The following is a 24,313-nucleotide window of genomic DNA, read 5'->3' on the forward strand; positions in this document are numbered from 1 at the left end:
TATCTCTTAAAGTCAAAGTATTAACTACAGGGCATTCAAGAACTAAAAGCATAATTCCCAAAGTTCAAAGTGATTTAACAATATTGAAAAAAGAATTCTTAAAATGCTGATCGAATATTATTTTGTACATTTGCAACTCCATTCCACACTATTTGGCAATCCCAATCAGTATAAGATTTTAAATGTTGAGGCTAGATGGTGGTGTAGTGTTAAAATGCAATGAGCATACATGTCCTATACGAAATTGAAAAAAATTATACTAATGATAAATAAAATTAAAGAAATAATTCTTTAAAAATATTTCCAGGGGCTGGCAGGTGGCATGGTGGTTCTAGAGCTGGATTCCCACATGACTGACCACAGTTCGAGTCCTGGACTTGGCAGCTTTCTTTCTCGCTTTCCCTTTCTTTCTCTATCTCTCTCTGATCAAATTAAAATATAAATAATAATTAAAAATACAATTAATTAAATAAATAATTATCTTTAAAAAGTTTCCCAATACTGACAAGTTTTATGTGTAGCCATTTTGAGGAGCTATAGTCAGCAATCAGGAAGTATATTGGCTTTGATTTCTCTTTTAGGAAAAAGTCGGAGTAAATTTAATATTTTCTAAACATTGGCAGTAATATATGTTCATGTACAATTTCACAGTGTTTCCTTGAGGGGCAGGACTCTACTATTTTTAACAGTCTATCACACTTGTTGAAAGCATTGTCAATTTTTAACTTTTTCTCCAAAGCAAAATATTCATGTAGGAAAATACACATTATAATTCTGTAGTTTGAATTCTCACAAATAGAATACAGTTCAGTAGCTAGCACCAAGACCAAGAAGGAGTACAGTTCCAGCCACTCTGAAGCCCCTGCAAACCACTTTACTGTCATCATACTTTGTAGATTTCCAACAGAATATATTTGTTTTGCCTAGAATTGAGCAAAGTATCTTCTGTTGTATGTTTTCTTAGTTGCAATGTTTATGAGATTCATCCCCATTGTTGCATGGGACTTTTATTTCATGGGTCTACATTTCACAATGTAGCGGTGGACTTTCATTCCTGTTGCTATGCATGCATTTACTCCACAGTATTCCATTGTGACTCTACTACAATTTATCCATTTTAGTGTCACACGTTCCTGTTGCTGTCATATATACACACACATTCCACTGCAAATATATCACAACATGTACATTCTAGTGCTGAAAGGCAATTGAGCATTTCTCAGTGTGGGACTATTAGGAATACTGCTGTTATCTATGACCTAGTATATTTCTTTTTCTTTTTTTTTGGAGAGGTTTTTTCTTATAGGGTGCGTGCGCTCGCCAGAAAGACAGAGACAGAGAGACAGAAAGCGAGAAATCACTCCCCCAGAGGGGATGGCCACGCCGCAATCCCTTCTCCTCCATTCTCCTCTCGGGGCCTTGGACACTCATGCACACGAGCCCGGCATGAGTTCCAGCCACCGGGTCCAGGACTTGAACAGTGGTCGACTACATGGGAGTCCAGCGACATAGCCATTACACTAACTGCTGGTTCCAACCTAGTATATTTCTTATAACAAGCATACATATAGAATTTGAGGGTTGTCAACTATCAGTGAAATGGATGTACTATAAACATTAGATCAGCCTTAGAAAAAAATGCGTTTTTCAAACTGACTATACCAGTTTATATCTTTATGAGCATTTTATGAGAGTTATAATACTCTATGTCGTTGACAATGGTTATTTTTTTACTTTTTTTCCTTTTACTTTTCCAGATAATTAACTAAGTAATGCATATTATCATGTTATTGACCATTTGAATATCCTAATTTGTGAACTACTATTTTCTGTTTTCTAGTGTCTTTTAAAAGTGTCTTTTAAAATCAATAAATTGAGGGGCATGGTGGTGCCCACCCTATTGCAAAATCAATAAATTGATTATTAGTGTACTTCACAGATTCTGGATATGAGTCCTTTTCTTTATATATATATATATATATATATATATATATATATAACAGAGAGAGACGGAGAGACAGAAAGTGAGAAATCACCCCCCAGGGGGGATGGCCATGCCACAATCCCTTCTCCTCCATTCTCCTCTCGGGATCTTGGGCAGGCATGCACATCACCTAGCATGAGTTTAAGCCACCGGGTCTGGGACTCGAACCCATGGTGGACTACATGGGAGTCCAGCGACACGGCCATTACGCCAATTGCTGGTCTCTGTTTATATTCATTTTTAATCCCCTTTTGAAAAGTATTATTTGCTCTCTTGATGGCATTTTTGGTGGATACATGTTTTAAATTTTACTATAGGGCAATTTCTCCATTTTATAATTATTAGCGATTTTTTGGTCTAATTTAATTAATCTTTGCATAGTCAAGATCACATGCAGGTTACATCTGCAGTCTGTCTGGGATGGATTTTTATGTATGGCTGAAAATAAGGGTCTTAGACACTTTTTTCCCACATGAATAACCAACTGACTTATCATCATTAAATAAAAAGATAATTTCTTGTGCTTAATTGCAATATAATTATTGTCACAAAAGTAGGTATTTGTGTATGTGTGGGTTAGTTTCTAGACACTCTGGTCTGTTTTAACTACTTACTAATGCCTTACTGAGGAGGTAGGGGATAGGCCCACAAGATGGAGTAACCAAGTTTGTATTAGAGATAGTAGAACTAAGAAGACTTAGAACTTTCAGTGCATCCAGTTGTCAGTCTGCTAGAGAACTGGGCTTAACCAAGGTCTAACGGTATGTTCTTTCCATTTAGTTTAGCCAATTATGTAAGATAGAATGGACATCGAGTTATAAAAAGACATGAGAATGACACCTGGTATAAACCAAATTTAAACAAGGTAAGTGTTGCAAGGTGAATAAAAATAAGTTTACAGAGTCGGTTAACGTCATCATAAAGGTCTAGAGAACTGAGTTAGGAGGAGGTCGACCACATGATTGAATGAGCAGACAGTAAACCCAGGGGGATGGGGCTTGTCTGATACTCAGAAGCAATACAGGGCTCAGAGAAAAGGGGCAGCTGGACACGAAAAGAACTCCAGGTTATAGCACTTTTAATTGTAAGCATTCTGTTAGGCCAACAAGAAATGCCACCTGCCATAGCCCCCAGTGCAAATGGCTTGGAGGGACAAGGAGACTTCATCAGAGCAGGTGGGGTCTGTAAGGCATAGAGAACAACTTGTTTACATTTCTATTCAGCAAGGGTGTTATGTTTTCTTCAATGTGAGGAAACAGGCTGCACAGGAAACTCTCAGGGAGTCATCATGGTACCAGTGAGCGATGACCCGGTGATGAAGGGATCAAGAAATATTTAAAAGCTGAGAAACCCAAGGGTAAGGTGTTTCTTGTCTTATTTAAAAATGACAAATCTCTGGAGTCAGCAGGTGGTGTGGTGGTTAAAGCACCGAACTCCCACATAGCCAACTGTGGTTTGAGTCTTCGGACCAGGAAGCCTGCTTTCTTACTTTCTCTCTCTCCCTCTGGTGAGTGCATGTGCCTTATAGCAAATTAAAAACAACAACAACGACAATAAATAAAATTAAATAAATATTTTAAAAATTTACAAATCTCATAGGACCCTCCTTCAAAAACAGGAGATAAAATATTCTCCCATTGGAGCTAAGGGGAAGCTTTGTAATAGGGAGGGAAAGTGAGATATCTCATATATATATAGAAAAAAAAAAGAAGTGGTTTGCTTCCTCTTGAAGGGAAAAGGACCAGAAAAAAGAAGAGAGGAGTTCATTCCAACACCCAGCTGGGCAATTGGCAAAGAGTTCAGTTCTTCAAGACCTTCAGATGCACCAGAGTAACCCTGGTCATGCACCCTCAATTGTCCCCAGAGCTTCTATCCTCCCTCGTGATGGGCAGAACTGCAGAAAGAAAACAAAGTCATAAACCAACCAACATTCCCAGTGCCAGCAATGGAGGATTCTTTGGCTTCTTCTTGGCATGCCTGTTCTCTGAGTCTTATAGACTGGTAGATGCCCTACTGACTTTTAACTGACTGAGAAAGGCCCAATATTTTGTTATTCCCTTCTGAGAATAAATGTTCTGAAAAAAAGATATAGAACCCCTGCTTTACCTACCTCTCTGTTGAGTTGATAACTGGGTGGAAACACCAAATATGACAGAATTTCTGGGCCTAGTTCCTCTGCCAGATTCAGAGCCATGCAATGACCAGTTTCTTGTCCCATGTGGGCTCATGAAGAATTAGAAAAGTACTAGAGCAGTTTATCATTTTTCTATTTGACAGTGGGCTCACAAATCACAAGACTTCAGACTTTTAGACCTTAGCTTATCAATATTTAGCAGATCTTTGTCTGAGATCTGTGGCCCATGAAGTTTTTAGATGTTATCATATCTCCCACAAGTCTAAGATGAAGCTTTGTTCTTTGATATTTTTCCCCCCCGTGAGTCTAAAATGTAATCTCATTTTGACCCCCTTAGGTGGCAGGTGCAAGTTTGCATGTTATGTTCCCACTTCTCAAATGATAGCTCATGGCAAGTTACTGTTCAAGGTCTTTCCTCAGTGGCTCCAGACCAAGAGACTACACTGTTTGGAATGTAGCAATGACATAGAAAATGTTAGTTTCAGTTGTAATTATCTTGAGCAGGTTGCAAGCAGCTCTGGCTGTAAGCAGTTTCTTTTGACTGATTTTGAGTGAAAGCAGTGAATGATTTCTTTTATTATTATTATTATTTGGAGAGGTTTCTTCTATAGGGCACGTGCACTTGCCAGAAAGACAGAGAGAGACAGAGAAACAGAAAGCAAGAAATCACACTCCCCAGGGGGGATGACCACACTGCAATCCCTTCTCCTCCATTCTCCTCTCGGTATCTTGGGCGCACATGCACATGCTTGAGTTTAAGCCACCAGGTCTGGGATTCAAATCACGTTCGACTACGTGGAGTCCAGTGACATAGCCATTAAGCCAACTGCTGGTCCCTAGCAGTGAATGATTTCTAATAAAAACTCTGTTACAGGGCCAGCAAGAGGCTTGGTGTTTGAAGTGCTGGACTCCCACATGGCTGACCACAGTTTGGATCCTGGAGTTGGCAACTTGCTTTTGGATTTTTCCTCTCTTTCTCCATTTCTCTCTGGTAAACATGTAAAAAATAAATTAATTAATTTAATTAAATAAAACAGCAGGAGATAAAATATTCTCTGTTTAAAACAAAACAAAACTTGGTTTCTCCATCTTATGGGCCTTTACCCTAACTATATGTGTGTGGAGCCTAACTCCTACCTCACTGACTTTATTAGAAGACCTTTAAAATGAGTCATTTTACCTGATAGTGTAAAATTTGGGGATTCTTATTTTTATCTTTTTTTTAAAAGAATTTATTTATTGGGACCAGCAGTTAGCATAATGGCTATGTTGCTGGACTCCCATGTAGTTGACTGCGGTTCAAGTCCTGGACCTGGCGGCTTAAACTCGTGCCGGGTGCATGTGCGTGCATGCCCAAGATCCCAAGAGGAGAATGGAGGAAAAGGGATTGTGGTGTGGCCATTCCCTCTGAGGGGTGATTTCTCGCTTTCAGTCTCTCTCTCTCTCTCTCTGTCTGTCTGGTAAGTGCACGCGCCTTGTAGCAAAAACCTCTCAAAAAATTATTTATATTATTATTTTTAAATTTATCAACATTTTTATACATTCAATCTCTATCTAATTTCAGCTTGCAAAATACATTTTCCCAGCATGAATACACTGTGTATTAGTCCAATTAAAGATATTATCATATACCTTATCAACAACAGAAAATTTTCCATTCTTTTTTTTTTTTTACTTCATTTACTCAATTAATTTATTTTAATTTGATCAGAGACAGAATGAGAGAGGGAGAGAGAAAGGGAAAGTGAGAAAGCAAACCACCAGGTCTGGGACTCAAACTGTAGTCGGCCATATGGGAGTCCAGCGCCCTATCCACCGTGCCACCTGCCAACCCCAATTTTCCATTTTCTGTCCCTTAAATGTTTTGCTTCTTTTTCCCTTTGATCTGTTTCCTCTCATCCTCCGCCAGTTCCCACCCTTCTCCCACACTGTCTCTAGTATCTGCAATTGTTATTCATGCTTCTATATCTTCCAGTCTTTCAGTTTCTGTCACAGAGTGCAGACATTCAGTATATATTAAGTAGAGAAATACAATGCCTCACTTTCATAGTCTGGCTTGCTTCACTTAGCAGTAAATCTTCAATATTCATCCACTTTTTATCAAATGTCAAGGTCCCATTTTTACGGCTGAGTAGTATTCCATAGTGTATATGTACCACACTTTTTCAATCCATTCATCTGTTTGTGGACATTTGGATTGATTCTATGTCTTAGTAATTGTGAATAATGCCACAATAAGCATGGACGAGCAAGACTTTTTCTGACTGAGTATTCCTATCCTTTAGGTAGATAGATACCTAGGACTGGAATTGCTGAGTCCTATGGCAGTTCTATTTGTACATCTTTGAGGAAACTCCATATTGTTCTGCACAGTGGCTGTACTAATTTTATTCTCACCAACAGTGTAAGAGAGTTCCCTTTTCACAACAGCCTCTTCAGCACTTATTGCTTTTTTTTTTTTTTTTTTTTAAATCTTAGCCATTCTGATTGGGGTTAAGAAGCATCCCATTGTGGTTTTGGTTTGCATATCCCTTATGATGAGGGATGTTGAGTATTGTTTTCTATGCTTTTTGGTTGTTCATACATCTTAGAGAGTTGTTGGTTCAGCTTAGTTGTCCATCTTTTAGTTGTTTCTTTTTGTTTTTTTTGTTTTGTTTTGTTTTGTTTTTTGGTAAGCTGCTTGAATTCCCTGTATATTCTGGTTATAAGTCCTTTATCTGAGGCATAGTTTGCACATCTATTTTTCCATTCTGAAGGCTGCTGATTCACTCTAATTATTGCTTCTTTTACTGAGCAAAAGTTTTTTTAATCTGACATAATTCGACTTATCCATTTTTGTAACTATTGCCTGTGCTTTAGAGGTCTATTTAAGATGTCTTTACCTACCCCAGTGTCTCCAAGACTTTTCCCTATGTTATCCACCAGTAGTTTTATAGTTTAAGGCATTAGGTATAGATCTTTTGATTTATTTTGAGTTGATGGCGAGAGATAGGGGTCCATTTTCATCTTTCTGAAGGTAAGTACCCAGTTTTTCTTTTCCAGCACCACTTGGTAAAGAGATCCCCCCCCTCGGGATTGACTGGTGCCCTTTCTCAAAACTGTTTTGGGGTTTATTTATGGGGTCTATTGGATATCTATTGGTCTGGTTGCCTATTTTTGTATCAATACCATACCATTTTGATTGTCACAGCTTTGTAATAGATTTCAGAGTTAGGGAGTGAGATGTCTCCTATTCCACTCTTGTATAGAATTGCTGTGGCAATACGGGGTCTGTTATGATTCCAGGAAAATTCTACGATTGTTTTTTTTCTAAATCTATGAAGAACGTCTCCGGTAATTTGATTGGTATTGCATTAAATTTGTAGATTAATTTGGGTAGGATTGACATTTTGATTATATTAATTCTCCTCATCCAGAAACATGGAAAATCTTTCCACTTTTTTTTTGGGTGTCATTTTCAATTTCTTTTTTTTTGATTTTTCATAATTTTTCTTGTAGAGGTCTTGGACTTCTTTGGTTAAGTTTATGCCTAGCTATCTTATTTCTTTTGTGGCTATTATAAATGAAATTGCTTTCTTCAATTCTACCTCAGTCCGTTCACTGTTGGTGTATAGAAATGCATAGATTTTTGTATGTCGATTTTGTATCCTGCCACTTTACTGTTTTCATTTATCACTTCTAGGAGTGTTTTTGTGGATTCTTCTCGGTTTCCTATAATCATGTATATAATCATGCCATCTGCAAATAGAGATAATTTCACTTCTTCTTTCTATTTGAATGCCTTCTATTTTATTCTCTTCTCTGATTGCATTGGCTAGGACTTCCAGTACTACACTGAAAAGGAGTGGAGCAAGTGGGCAGCCTTATATTGTTCCAGTTTTTAGTGGAAAAGCTTTTAGATTTTCCCCATTCATTATGATGTTAGCTATGGCTTTATTGTATTCAGAAATGACCCTTCAATGCCAATTTTGCTGAGTCTTAATCACAAAGGGGTGTCGTATTTTATCAAATGCTTTTTCTGTATCGATAAATTTTTTAATCTCTTTTTGTTAATATGGTGTATTACATTTATGGCATGTTGAACAATCTTTGCACCCCTGGAACAAAGCCTACCTGGTTGTGTTGTATAATCTTTTTAATGTGTTGTTGAATATAATTTGTTGGTTTCTTGTTGAGAATTTTTGCATCTATATTTATCAAAGATATTGGTCTGTAGTTTTCTTATGTCCATGTTTGTTTTGGGTATGAGGATGATGTTTTGGATAAGAGTTTTGTAGAATTCATAAGTGAAACCATTGAGACCTGCACGATTCTTTATTGGGAGGTTATTTTTTATATATAGTTTATTTATTTAATTCAATTTGGCATTATTTATTTTTAAAATTTGACCAGAGTGAGACAGAGAGGAAAGTGAGCAAGCAAGGTGCCAGGTCCAGGACTTGAACTGTAGTCAGTCATATGGGAGTCCAGTGCTTTAACCACCAAGCCACTTGCCAGCCCCAGTTGGGAGGTTATTTATCACTGATTCAATTTTATTGTTTGTTATTGGTTTATTTGGGCTTTCTATGTCTTCCTGACTTAGTCTTGATAGATTATATGTGTCCAGAAATGTGTCCATTCCATCCATGTTTTCTTGGTTTTGGCATATCATTGCTAATAGTAATCTCTAATAATCTTCTGAATTTCTGTTATATCTGTGGTAATATTGCCTGCTTCATTGTGAATTTATCTGGTTCCTTTCTCTCTTCTTCTTAGTTAATGACGTATCAATTTCATCTTCTCAAAGAACAAGCCTTTGGTTTCATTTATTTTCTGTATAGTTTGTTTATTCTCTACTTCATTTATTTCTACTTGAATCTTTATTTTTTTTCCCCTGGCATTTGTTTGTTTTTGCTATGTTTTTTCTGTTTCCTGAGGTGTGTTGTTATTAGGCAGGTCTTTCTTTCTTTCTTTTTTTTTTTTTTTTTGAGAGGTTTTTGCTGTAGGGTACGTGTGTGCTCTCCAGACAGAGACAGAAAGTGAGAAATCACCCCGGGGTGGGGGGGGATAGCCATGCCACAATCTTTTCTTCTCCATTCTCCTCTCAGGATCTTGGGCACACATGCACCCTGTGTGAGTTTGGGACTAGAACCGCGGTCAACTACATGGGAGTTCAGCGACATAGCCATTATGCTATCTGCTGGTCCCATGGCAGGGTTTTCTTTAACAAAATTGCATTAACTATCCCTGCTGGCCCTTTGCATTTTCTTATGAATTTTCTAATAAACTCACTAATTTCTATAAAAATACTTGTTGGGCTTTTTTTTTTAAAATTAGGATTGTATTGAAACTGTAGATTAATTTTTGGAAACTGGCATCTTTGCAATAATTCTTCAACTTATATACATACTATATCCCTCTATTTAGTTAGAAATTCTTCATTTCTTCACCAAAATGTCCTATAGTTTTCAGTGAAGAGGACTTGGTACATCTTTTATTAGATTTACTCTGAAGTGTCTCGGGGCTTTTGATGCTGTCTCAGATGGCAACATTTTAAAATACTTTGTTTCAATTAGTTACAGGTATGTGAAAATACAACTTAAAAAATTTTTTAAAGGTTTTTTTTCCCGTAGTTTACATGTACTCACCAGAGACAAAGAGACAGTGAGAGGGAAAGAAATCACCCTCCCAGGGTGGATGGCATGCCACAGCCCCTTCTCCCTTCTTTTCCTGGCACTTGTACACACATGTACCTGGCATGAATTTCAAGACTCCAGGTATGGGACTAGAACCGGAACCATGACTGACCCATGTGGCAGTCCAGCATCTTAATCACTATGTCACCTGCTGGATGCACAACTGATTTTTAATATTGACCTATGCCCAAGGACTTTGCCAAATTCGTCTTTTAGTTTTGATATTTTAATGGATTTAAGTGTATATTTTAGGTTCACATACATAATGATAATACTGAGTATCAACAGTTTTGTCCTTCTCAATTTTAACAGCTGTTACTTTTTTTTTGTCTTGCCTTTACTAAGACCTCCACCTTTGGGATAAGATTTAATGAAAATGATAATAGAGACAAAGATTCCTTGTCTCATTTCCAAACATAAGAGAAGTCTTCAACAACATGCTTCATGATTGGTATCTGCTGTTGGTTTTGGTAGATATTATTCCTCTAATCAAGGATGTTTCGCTCAAAATTTTCTATAAGGCTTGATTATAAACGGCTATTACATTTTATCAAATGCTTTATCTGAATCATTAGACTTAGTCCTTCACATTTTTTCTTAATTTGATAAATTGGCTTCCAAATGTCAACTCTTGTTTGTGAAACCACAGTGAATTTTATTTGGTTGCCAAGCATTATATTATCATTGTATATACAACCACTGAATTTCACTTGCTAATATTTTTACTAAGGATACTAACACCTATAATCATGAGTGAATGAATTTCACTATTTCTTCTAATGTCTTTATAGGTTCTAGAGTCAAGATTATTCTGCCTCATAAAAAGCTAAGAAAATACTCTTTTTCTAATTTCTAGAAGAATTTGATAAGATTGGTGTTTCTTCTTCAACTATTGGGCAAACTTCACTAATAAAGATATCTGTGCCAGAAGTTTTCTTTGTGGGACTTTTTCATTTATTTCTAATACTGCACTTATATTCTGTAATAGCTAGCAGACTTAAGATTTTTTTTTCTTCTGTTGCTGTAGTAGGTTGCCTTTTTCAATAAATTTATCCATTTCACCTAAATTGTCAAATATGGTGATGTAGGGCTATTGATATTTTTTCAATAATTTGTTATAAATAACTTAAAATAAAAATTCTTGCAAGACTGGATTTTACAGTGAACACATATGTACTCTCCACCTGGGTCTTATTATTAATATTTATTATATGTCCTGTTGTAAATATGTTCATTAACCTATTACTCATAGTTGTAGCAACTTATTTTTGTGCTTTTCAAAATAAATTAGTTATAATCACTTGCTTGTAAATATTCCACACATATCATTAACCAGAGTTCAATATATGTTTAGTATTTTCCTTTGAGGTAAAATTTACCTTCAATGAGATGCGTAATTTTAGTGTACACCTATGGAATTTTGACAGATGTGTTCACACATTTAACCTAAATCCTATCAATAGAACATTATTTTCATTCCAAAAAGTTTCCTTATGCTTCTTCCTACTCTGCATACTGCCATTCTCCAGAGACAACCACTCTTCTGGTATTTTTCACCACATATTGAATTTAACTCTTCTAGAAATATCTATATATAAAATTTACAGTATGTACTCTATTATATAAGGCTTACTTAGGCTTTATTTTAAATATTGTCTTAAAGATTCACCCAGATTTTGCAAAAATCAACAGTTTGACCTTTTTTTAATTTTAGGTTTTTGCTATAGGGTACATGTGCTCGCGAGAGACAGCAACAGTAAGAGGGAAAGTGAGAAATGACCTCTCCCATGGGGGCAGGGTGTGGTCACGCTGCTATTTCTTCTTCTCCATTCTTCTCTCTGGAATTTGGGCACCCAGCATGATTTTTCAAGCCACTGGGTCCAGGATTCGAACCCTGGTCAGTCATGTGGGAGTCCAGCACTTTCACTACCACACCACCTGCTGGAATCATTTGTACTTTCTCACTGTGGACTATCATCCCATTGTACAAATATACTGGTATGTTCACATGTTCAACTACTGATAGACACCTGGACTGCTTCTAGCCTGAGCTTATTATGAAGAAAGCTGCTACGAACATTCTTGACAAGTCTTTATGTAGATGTGTTTTTGTTTCTCTTGGGTAAACACATAAATGTAGATGTGCTGAGTTGTATTTAGCTTTATGAGAAAACACAAACTTTCTGTATACTGGCTGTGTCATTTTCAAAGTAGCTAGACCACAAAGTAGGAGTTACAGCTGCTTCATATCCTTAACATTAGGTGGTGTCAGACTTTTTACTTGGAGCCATTCCAGTGGTAAGTAGTGATATTTTATTGTGATTTTAATCAGCATTTCCCTAATAACTAATAATATTGAGTGACATATCTTTTCTTTCTTTTTATTTTGGAGAGGTTTTTGCTTTAGGGTGCATGCGCTCACCAGACAGACAGAGAGAAACAAAAAGTGAGATATCATCCCCCAGGGAGGAATGGCCACGCCGCAATCCCTTCTCCTCCATTCTCCTCTTGGGATCTTGGTCACGCACGCACATGCACCCGGCATGAATTTTAAGCCACTGGGTCCGGGACGCAAACCACGGTCGACTACATGGGAATCCAGCGACATAGCCATTAGGCTAACTGCTGGTCCCTATGACATATCTTTTAAAATAATGTGAGAATGGAAATCTGTCTCTGAATGAACTCTTAGCAAGAAAAGTCTCTAACAAGAAGTCAAAATTAGCTGAGGTGTTCTACTTCTAAGCAAGACGGAGTTAATAGGGACAAGATGTGCTCTTCTATTTTACAAAACTAAAAACATCAAACAAAAGTACAGGAAACAACAGTTCTCAAGCATTAAACAGGCAACACAAGACAAAAAAAAGAAAAATAATGAAGTGAACTCTTGATGCACAATCCGGTTTACTGACTGGAGTGTCCAAGGCACAACAGAGAGAAGCACCTAAACAGAGTCTGATGGTCTCCCTGGGTTGAGAACTTGCTGGGGCGAAGGCAACAAGGATTCACAGAAGAGTACCAGGAAGGAAAGGTGCAGGGTGAGAGAGCTGGAAGGAAGTAAATGGTTCTCCTACATCTTCAGCTGAGTTCTGATCAATACACACATATGAGGAAATTATCCAATGCAGAAAAAAGGAGCACTGGCACATGGGCAGAACAATACTTGAGATTCATACAAAGGTGAAAATAGTTTAGTTCCTGTTATCAATGGCTAAAGTGGGAAAACCCTATAATACATGGTACACTGGTGGAATACTCAAAAGGTTATTAAATTACCTGGGTAGTGGATAAAAGTTAGCACTAAATTCACAGTATTTGGCATCTGATCAAAGGTTTTTCAAGAATGCAAAGAGTCATGAAATATATCCCAAAATAAAAATAAAAATCAGTTGTCACAAGTTCCAAAATTACACAGGAGATAACATAAGTACACAAGCACGCTGAAGCAACCATTACAACTGTTATGTATGTTCAAGAAAGTAAAGCATTAACACATTAGGGAGAGATACAGAAGCAGTTTAAAAGACCCAAAGTGAATGATGAAGATTTAAGATAAATAATTCGTTGCTATAACCTTTCTTTTCTAATGTATGAATTTAAAGCTATAAATTTTGTTCTAATCATGGGTTAAACAGAATCAAAATTTGATGCCATGTATTGTTTACACCCTTTCAGTTCAAAATACTTTTTTAGTTTTGGACTAGTAGATGGTGTAACGGTTACATTGCTAAACTCCCACGTACTCAAGTGGTTCGAGTCCTGGACCCAGTGGCTTAAAACTCACGCCAGGCGTGTGTGCCTGTGTTCCTAAGATCCCAAGAAGACAATGGAGAAGGATTTGCAGTGTGGCTATACCCTCCGGGGGGGGGGGTGATTCTCACTTTTTGTCTGTCTCTCCATCAAGTGCACACACCCTATAGCAAAAATCTCTCTCAAAAAATAAAACTTACTAGTTTCTTCACATCTGTTCTTTAATCCATCAATTATTTAGAAATGTAATGCTTTAAGTCAAGGCAGTTCAGATTTTTTGTTGCTGTCAGCTTCATTTTATTGTGGTTAGAAAACATGTTAAAAATAATTTCAGTATTTTCACATTTCTTGGGTCTCCTCTCCTGTATCTCCCTTTGAATGGCCCAAAATATGGTCATGTTGATCAGGTTGCAAGGAATTGGTGAAGCAATTTATACAAGTCAAATGAATTATTTCACAATTTCTATATACTCTTGAGTGTATGCACCATTTCGGCTACTGAGCTCTATTATTTATATGACTGCACGTTGCTTTTTACTTCCTTCAGTTGGTTTCCTAACCTTTGAAGATGTTTTGGGTACAAGTTTACAACAGTGTATAATCCTGTTGAATGATTTCTTTTATCCAACACAATGCAGATCTTCAGTAATCATTCCTTTTTAAAGTTATTATTTTTTAGCCAGCACATGTACTTGCCAGAGAGAAAGACGGAAAGTGAGACAGACCCCTCACGGAGGATGGTCGTGCTGCAATCCCTTCTCCTTCATTTCTTTAAGGGTTTGGGGCATGCACGCATATGCACTTGGTGTTTCTCAAGCTGCTGGATCTGGGACTCAAATTGTGCAGTTGGCCATGTGAGATCCAGCTACCTTAATACTAGCTGGCCAGATTAATATTTATCTCAATGCAAGTTTTGTTCTTATAGCTTAACTAAATTAGCATGATTTAAATATTTCACCTCTTTTTTCCCCCAACCCTTAATTTCCAAGCTTTGGAGTCTTTTTCAGTTTACATTTGCCTCTTAAAGATAACATAGCTATATAGTTTTGTGTTTAGTAAATGATCTGACAATAACTGCCATATTTAATCCATATATATTTAACCTAGTTACTGATGTGGTTGTGCTCATTTCCACTACAGGCACGCCACAGATATTTACAGATTCATTTCAAATCACCACAATAAAGCAAATATATTACCGGTACTTCTTTAACCTCATGAACCAACTTTTGCTAGCTTCTAGTTTTTCTTCTGCAGGTTCCTTATAAAACGAATGAGAGCTCTAGATTAGGTGTTGGCTTAAGAGAATGTTGTGGATGGTTTGTTCTTCTATAGAGATCACTAAATTTTTTTTCCTTTCAGCAATATGTCTCTTTTGCTTTCTTATCATTCATGTGTTCACTGGAGTTGCCCGTTTAATTTCCTTCAAGAACTTTTTCTTTGCATTCTCAACTTGGTTGTTCAGCACAAGAAGCCTAGCTTTCCATCTATTTTGGCTTTCAACATGTCTCCCTCATAAGCTTAATCATTTCTAGATTTTGGTTAAAAATGAGAGACATTGCAATTCTTCTTTCCCTTGAACACTTAAGAGGAAATTATAGGAATATTAATTGATCTAAAGTCAATATGGCTGTGTCTTAGGGAATAGGAAGACCCGAAGATGAAGAGAGACAAGGGAAAGGCTGGTTAGTGGGGTAATCAAAATATGCACAAAGATTAAGACTGCCATCTTACATGGGTGTGGTTCATGGTGCCCCAAAACAATTACAATAGCGACATCGAAGATTACTCATCACACACAGCACAGTAAAAGACGTAATCACGACAATGTTTGAAATACTGCAAGAATTACCAACTTGTGAGACACAAAGGTTAGGGCCACAACCCTTCAGTTTATAAAAACACAGTATTTGTGAGTGCAATCATAAATCAACACAATAAAATCAGGTGTGTCTGTACTTTTTAGAAGTTTTCTTTTTTTCTTCCATGTGAGAGATAGAGAGAAATGCCCTCACTGGGGTCTTATGTCATGGTCCTCCTCTAGCCTTTCGTAGCCAGCCAGAATCCAGGCATACACTCCCAGTGAGTACGGGCTGATCTGGGACCAGACCAGTCTCCCACATGGTTTCTAGCACTGCAATGTGTTACACTATCAGGTGCCATTATGGCTGAGTCTATGTCTATGTTTTTTATTTCACACCATCTCACCTATTTCATGTTTGTTTCTTCCACCTTTTTAATTATCAATGCTGCATTTCCCTTCTACTTGCTTGCTATTGATTTTCACTGATTATCCTAAGAGATTACAATGTAGGGCCAGCAGGTGGCATGGTGGCTGGGGCACTGGACTCCCACATGGCCGACCACGGTTTGAGTCTTGGACCTGGTGGCTTGAAAATCATGCCAAGCGCATGTGCAAGTGTGCCCAAAACCCTGAAGAGGAGAAGGGAGGGGAAGGGCTTGTGACATCACCATTCTCCAGGGGGATGATTTCTCACTTTCCCTCTCACTGTCTGGTGAGCACACATATCCTAAGACAAAAACCTTAAACACAAAAACTAAAAAAAAAGAGAAATTACGATGTATATCTTTTTTAAAAAATGATTCAAAGTACTTTCATTGCTTTTTGTGATACTACTAAAAACATATTTTAAACTTCATGTGTTTTCCATGTGTTATTGTGAACTTTAGATCTGTTGAATTTTGAATATCACAAGATATTCTTTTTTTTTTTTTTTTGTACATTCAGTATTTTTTGGGTCACCTATTTTAGTTTCTCCCTTCACCGGCAGTTAATTTCCTTCATCTTGCAGAACTTCCTTATATATGCTAATGGAGCCCCACTGACAACAAATTTCTCTAATTTTTCTTTAAAAAGTCCATTTCAGTTATATCTAAAAGGCACAAAATCTACATTGTCATTTCCTTTTAACATATTAAAGATGTGATTCCAAAATGAGTGATGTTTGTGAGATATCAAAATAGAAAGTCTAAGACCTTTCACTCCCCTAGGAGACCTCAACTCAAAACCATAAAGGACCAATTCCCACTGTGAGAAACATAAAAACCAGTTAAAAAAAAAAAACTCCTGCAACTCAGGCGAGCAGGTATCCAGGCTCATTAAAGCTTGTCAGAAAATTTGGGGGCTCACTTGTCACAGGGGAGGAAACTCCCATGGCTGAGGTGCTCCGTCAGGAGGGGGGGGAAAGCTACAATGCACCACGTATATTCAGACTTTCTGGAAGCCTGTCCTGAGTGACTTGTTTCCAAGTGCCAGCATGAAAGGGCTCTATCAACTGGCCTGCATTTTCTGTGGACTGACTGTAGAATTGGATTTTGATGCGGACACTGATCACACCTGACCTCTTTGTGGGGAGGGAAAGTTGAATTTTGTGTCCAATGTTTCAGCATTTCCAGGACTGCCCCAAGGACTCGTTTTTCTCATGTTTTAGAGGGCTAACAGGGCCCACTATACCCCAGATGGTCCAGAAAACCTGGTTTAAGAGGCCAATACAACTCAGTGGCCACTCTCTAACGTAGGAGTGCTGGTAACAGCAGAATAAAGCTTGTGTCCGATGTGCCAACCTTTACTGGAGGTTGCCTAAGGGACTAGTTTCTTTCCTGACTCAGAGCAATGACAAGGCCTGGTATACTTTTTTTTGGGAGAGATTTTTGCTATAGGGTGCATGTGCTTGCCAGAGAGAGACAGAGAGACAGAAAGCGAGAAAGCACCCCCCCAGTGGGGTGGCCACACCACAATCCCTTCTCCTCCATTCTCCTCTTGGGATCTTGGGCATGCACACACACGCGCCCAGCATGAGTTTAAGCCACCGGGTCCGGGACTCGAACTGCTGTCGACTACGTGGGAATCCAGCGACATAGTCATTACGCTAACTGCTGGTCACAAGGCCTGGTATACTTTTGTTCTTTATTCCTATAGATATTTCATGCTTTCAAAGACAAAAAGTTTGGGAGCCCAGCAGGTGGCATGGTGGTTAAAGGTGCTGGACTTCCACATGGCCGACTGTGGTTTGAGTCCCTCAAACCTGGTGGTTGGCTTTCTCATTTTCTCTCTCTCTCTGTTCAAATTAAAATAAATAAATATAGAAAGTTTAATAATTTTTTAAAAAAAGAAAATGAAGAAAAAGAAAAAAATGTGTAATTGATATGACTATTTTTTGTTGTTGCATGGGACTCAGTGGTACATCACAATCGAATACATTCAATCTGTAAGACTTATCACCGATTTTCCTTAAATGACATGCAAATGTTTTAGCTATGTACACTTAGAGCAGTAGGACCAACGGCACAGTACTGGATTAACCAGGTCTCACTCTCCCATTACTAGTACACAATTAACGCGTTAGCCTTTATAAAACATAGTGCACTATAAGAATTCATTACGCTCCCTGAGGCTTTCCTAAATTCTGTATAATATGGGTAAAATTTATCTGCCAAATTGAACACATCATATTGCTTTAGGGTCCTGCAACACTGACTTGTTAAAAGTTACACTGAAATAAAATGTAGGTGTCCAAATTTAGTTAAAAGCACTTGACAGAGAAATCACAAATCATGGATTCAGGAGATTACAGTTGTTACATGCATTATTATTTATTAACAAATACTTAACACAATGGCTATACCCCCTCTTGTACAACAATTAAAACAGAGAAATATGATACTGTACATTTCAAAAAATTTTCCTTAGTGATCTGTTATCAAAGTCCCAGTAACTGGGTGTTTGTCCATCAAGATACTGCAGTAATATAAGGAAAAAAACAATCGTAATTGTCTTCATTTAAGTAAATGTTCAGAAATCATCTTCTCAGTGAGCCTTTCCCTGGCACATTCACAGGCACTCAATAAATATTGACTGAACAAATCATTAAATGAGTACAAACAAAAAACATTTGTAAAGAAAAGATTCTTTGTAAGGTCATTTTCAACTAACAATAAATGAATGCCCTGTAAGCTGATATGTCCATTTCTGAAGCCAAAAATTATATATATTTTTTCATGCTAATAGGAAGAGAAATCAAGCAGAGTGAGAAATATTATTTAGGATAAATTCTTCGTTTTGCATATTTGATAAAACTAAAGTCAATGGTGAGGGTGACAATTATGTTCTATTGGGGTTGAGTGCCAAAAACAGCTAATTCTATGAAAAAATGGGATGAGAAGAGATGCTTCTTCACTCATATGTTAACATTCTTTCCACAAAATTATGCTACTTTTTGATTTAAGAAAATGAGGAAGGCCAACAAGTGACATGGTGGGTAAGGTGCTGGACTCTGACGTGGCTAATCACAGCTTAAGCCCTAGACCCGACAGCTTGAAAAGCCTGCCACTTGCATCTTTATGTGTCCCTAATATCCTGAGAGAACAATGAAGAAGGGATTATGGCATGGCCGTCTCCCTTGGGCAGTGGTTTCTCACTTTCCCTCTCTCCGTTTCTGTCTCTCTAGCAAGTGCATGCACCCTACGGCAAAAATATATTAACAACAACAAAAAAAGATACTCTCGGAGCCAGCAGGTGGCATGGTGGTTGAGGGTGCTAGACTCCCACATGGCCAACTGTAGTTTGAGTCCTGGACCTGATGGCTTGCTTTCTGACTTTCCCTCTCTCTCTCACTGTCTCTGTTTCTATCTGGTAAGTACATGTGTCCAACGGCAAATTAAAAATAATAATAATAATAAATAAAATTAAATATTTTTAAAAATATGCTCTCTGACCCATTCAAAAGAGGCCCTTCTAAAACAGTTTGTAGCTAAAAAGGAAATCTAACAATAACAAAAGATAAATATGTTAAAAGGTCATACCTCATTTTTCCCTCAGGAAGAAAATAAAAGTGAAAATATTTAGCCTTTAAAGAAGGGAAAGATTGACATTAACTTTTTGACCATCCTAGTGCCCCTGCCTGAGTTTTCATAGCATATAACCAGCTCAGGTAAAATGCCAGAGTATGGACATAATGAGATGAATAGGAGCTAAAAGATGAGACTACAAGATGAATTGAAACACTGGGTTCAAGCTCTAGGATTTAAAGTGTGTTTAAATCTGATTCTTTAAGCCATCTAAAGCTCTGTGAAGACACATGATGATCCACATTCAAAAAACCACTTAGTTTTATTTTGCTGAATAGAGCCATATACCTTGATAGACCATTTTCAATTATGTGATGGCTCAGAAAGTGTGTACGAATTCAGAGAATGTTGAAACCGTATGCTTTGCAATACTGAGAATTTAATCTTTCATTTGAAAGAATAAAAATCTACCCAGTGAAGTTCCAATTATAGATTTCATAATGAATTCTACTTATTGCTTCTTGGACCTATCAATTCCATTAATGGATGAATATCTCTTCTGAATCATAACTCAAGAAGAAATGTCACTCTCTTACCAATGATATTTATATCAGAAACAATAAGACAATGAGCCCATTCTGCTTGCATGCATTGGTCATTCTGTGTATAGCAATTGGAGTTCTGGGGGAAATATCAAAGATAATCAAAATGCACATGAATATTAAGATAAAATTAAATACTTTTCATTTCAGAAAAATCAAAAGGGGGTAGGAGGGAGGATGCAACTCTGATTTTTTTAATGTAGTAACTGTGGTGTGGGAGTTTGGGAGAAAGAGGAGCCAAGAAATTGTTAAACAAATAAAATTCTACAAGTTATATAAAGATAGATTATTGGAGTTCCTACTGACTATGGCAAACATACATAATAGAAATAAGTATCCCCTGAAGCATATAACATTTTACTAGAGTCCAATAAAAAAAAAAAAAAAGAAGAAGAACTCTAGTGCTCTAGTTTGGAAATACTGAAATATTATTTGGCTTACCTAAGTACAAACTCTTCTGCACTTAAAGAACATAGTTGTTGGGAAAAAAACAAGATGACTAAAGAGACTAGTTTTTCTCATTTGCTTCAAAAACTAAAAAAAAAAAAAAGAACCAAACACACACTTAAAATAATATGTGGATTGGCCAACTTCACAGGATCCTTAGGGAGAGTTCAAGTTTAAAAAGAAGGAATCAACAGGATTTTAGAAATACATGCTATTCCATCCAATAATACTTTTTATGCCTTTCCTCCATATGGCTCCACGATATACTCTTTGAAACTCAAAATAGAAACTATAATTTTTTAAAGCAGCCAGTTAGTAAGAATGGTTATAAATACCAGTAGAGATCCTTTCTGAGTCCAACATGTGAGAAACTGCACATTAAAGGTGAACGTTATACTTCAGTATAATCTGGTTATAAGAAACTGCAAGAGTTCAGATGTCCCCTAAAAGTTGTTATTTTGGGACTTGGTTATATTTTAAAGGCGTTAAGCAAAAATATAATCCCTTTATGGTGTTGAAAGGTGGGATCTTTACAAAGAGATTAGTGACTGGGTGATTTAGGGCAGTGCCTCACGACTGAGTTCTAGTGTGTTTATAAGAAGAAATGAGGTAAGCACAGACCACTTGGATACAGACCAGAACAAAAAAGAAATATATGGACAACCACTCTGCACAAGATCCAGCCCTCTAGCAGGCTGTATTCTCAATGGAAGTTGGTTCCTGGACCTGGGACCTCCAAACCACGAGTTGAATAAACCTCTGTTCTTAGGAGTCAGTCAATCTTTGGTATTTCTGTAAGCAAAGCAGTGACAGGCTAAAACAGATAAATTATTTTAGTGATGTCACTATATCTTTCAGATATACTTAAAAATGCTTCTTTTGGAAGTACACATCTGGGCATAATGGTTATATCACTGGAATCCCACATAGTTGACTATGGTTCAAGTCCCAGACCTGGAGGCTTAAAACTCACACCAGGCATCTGTGCACGCATGCCCAAAATCTCAAGAGGAGAATGGAGGAGAAGGAATTCTGGCATGGCCATCCCCCTAGGGGTTGATTTCTCTCCTTCTGTCTGCATGCACCCTATAACAAAAATGTCTAAAAAGAAATAAATAAGTATGCATCTGGGGCCAGCAGTGGTGTAGTGGCTAAGGCACTGGACTCCCAGGTAGTCAACTGCAGTTCGAGTGCCAGAACTAACAACTTGAAACCCAAGCCAGGCATACCTGCCCAAAAATCCCAAAAGGAAAATGGAGAAGGGACTGCAGTGTGGCCATACCCCTTGGGGGTAGGAGTGGGTGATTTCTCATGTTTTCTCTCTCTGTCTCTCCAGTGAGTGCACATCCTACAGCAAAAATCTCTCCCCCCAAAAAGAAAGAAAAGTGCACAAGTATACACCTGAACATATGCTAGCAGGTGGCAGAGAGTGGGTATGAGATGCAAAAAGAAGAAACATTTGACAGACAAAAAAGTGTCAAGTTCTCTGTTGAAAAATATATATGTTAAATACATCATGATGGGGATTTCGTGTTAAATGTAAAATTAATTAAGAAAAAAGATAAGACATATATGTGAAGTATCTATCTTAGGCTATATTCCCAATTCATTTCAATTGTAGAGTTTCATCTAGTTTAAGTACGTATTACACTATCTTAAAATACCAGCTATTTCCAAAATATCTAAGTCTATACTGAAAGATAAATTTGTTGTACTTAAATTTTTCAAATCAGTGTGAACCTTAAACCTTGAAAATAATTCCCCCCAAAAAAGGCTTAAAACTTGGTTTCAATAGTGGCAACAGCACAAAAACATAATAAACCACCTCCCAAGAGGGTTATATGGAACTATATTACTTACTTATTTGTTAAAAGAAAAAGGAAACAAAATCCTGTTTACCTTTCATAGTCATCTCCTTTATAAACTTAACCCTTCATTTTGGATTTTAGATATAGAAAGTATCAAAAGGAGTTTTTAGCCTTTTCCCCAATTCACTTGAATTTTCATTCAAGTTACCTCAATTTTTAACCTGTAAAATAAAACAGTAATTCTAATTCTAGAAACTACAAATTTAAAACAAGTTCTACTGAAGATACATCAATGATACCTGTAGACATTGTTAGAGAAGGAAAGATCCTAATTTATGAAATGATAGAAAAAGAATTTTAATTTTGGATGAACAATCTAAACAGTTTTACTTTCACACATAGATAACACAAACAACACAAAGTACTTGCTCTGCTGAACTTTCAAAATGTATTTTAATCTCATTCCAAAAAGAAATAAAATTTCTAGATACAAATACATCTCATTCAAATAACTTTTTAACATACATTCAGCAACTTAAAATATTATAAGGGTTCAATATTTTCATCTTTTATAATCTCAATATATTATATATTTAATATATAATATATACATATACAATACATACAGGTAGTCAGCAGGATTACAAAGTAATTTTTTAAAAGACTGATCAGTATTGATAAATATTTTTAGACTATTAAAAAAACTATTTAGAATCACAGAATAAAATAAAATATGGCAGGGCCACAAAAAAGCAAATGTTCATATGGCCAATCATTTAAAAAGAACTCTCAAGATGGATAGAATACATTTTAAACCAATACTCTTGCTACTCTGGAGCAGCAGTACTTATAGATATTAAGCTTGTACATCTTCATTAAATTTAAGATTACTATGCAGCTTTCTTTACTGTAATATACAGCAGCTATCTCTCCCTTTCTGTTGGATTTTCGTTGTTGTTCCAGAAGTAACTAACATATTACCAACAGAAGCAATTTTTAGCTCTTTTTCCTCCCCTAGAGCATGGCTCAGTTTGAAGACTGTTCTATAGGCAGTCACTACGACTATTAACAGTACCTTAATACCATTAAGAGTAACCCATCAATGACTGGAGTCATGTGAGAAGTTTCAAAGACTGCTGGAGGTTTCTGTAAACCAAGGTAATCAGAAGTATTACCCTTATAGATAGCCCTCTCACATCAGTAAATACAAAAGTTAAAATTCCAACGCCACAGTGTAACAGTTAATGATCTATTCTGAGATTTTAAATATTATAACATTATTTCACCCTGAGAATACAGAGGAAGCATTATTACAAGATATTCTGATATGTTTCTTTTCCTTTGTATTTGCTTTCTTCTAGTTTTTGTCAGCCCTTCCAGGGCACAAATATTTATATTTAAAGTGTGACTTGGATATCCTTTTTTGTTGACTGAGATTCATGCCACAGTCAGATACTGGTGATAGAAAAGCCCAAAAAGGCTTGTAGAAAAAAGGCAAGCAGCAATCCACCAGGTCAGAAAAGACAAAAGTCCTCGAAAAAGGAGAGGAGTGAAAATGTTTTTCAAGCTGCTCAGTGCCACTGTTATTTGCGTAACAGTTACCTTCATCTTCCCATCTGTAGATGGTAATTCAGAGTAAACAGAACTGGAGAGTAGACTATTATCCGCTGGCAAGGTAGAGAGAGATTCTGAATAAATCCCCCAGGAATGATTACCTAGAAAATTCAAGATATGATAAAACTTGAAGAGTAACTAATAAGTTACTACTAAAGTTTCTTATTAAAGGAAAAAAAACAAGCTTTAACCTATATTTGAAACTAAGAACAAGCAACTTAGTGACATGGCAAATCATTTTACAATGATAACAAAGCAAATAATAATCTTCTATATACTTACAAAATTCACTTATTTTGACCAGATTATAATCTCCCCTCATCAGTAAAGGTACACATAAAAGCAAAAACCCTAATATACTTTTAATTAGTTACACTAAAATCTGGCAAAATAATAAAAACAATTTTTTCCTTGTATAAGGCATGAATCAACAACCTCTGGTAAGTGATGGGGACAAACTCAATAACTTCTTAGAAATCTTTTCTATCTCT

At 36.7% G+C, this 24,313-nt stretch overlaps 1 protein-coding gene across 7 annotated transcripts in view; it reads right to left on the reverse strand.

Moving 5' to 3' along the window:
* Positions 1-22,642: 22,642 nt before the first annotated feature.
* TMEM161B (transmembrane protein 161B) overlaps positions 22,643-24,313 on the reverse strand; it is a 95,460-nt gene continuing 93,789 nt past the window's right edge. For 6 of the 7 annotated variants that reach the window (XM_014583927.2, XM_027767996.1, XM_027767993.1 and 3 more), the window contains one exon: positions 23,646-23,923. In XM_014583927.2, coding sequence (XP_014439413.1) covers positions 23,646-23,923 — 278 coding nt within the window. Of the gene's footprint in view, positions 23,924-24,313 lie in introns of all 7 variants that reach the window. The other variant, XM_006167806.3, reaches the window with a different exon arrangement.

This window comes from Tupaia chinensis, unplaced genomic scaffold, assembly GCF_000334495.1.
Source record: "Tupaia chinensis unplaced genomic scaffold, TupChi_1.0 Scaffold145147_1, whole genome shotgun sequence".
NCBI classification, from domain to species: Eukaryota; Metazoa; Chordata; class Mammalia; order Scandentia; family Tupaiidae; genus Tupaia; species Tupaia belangeri.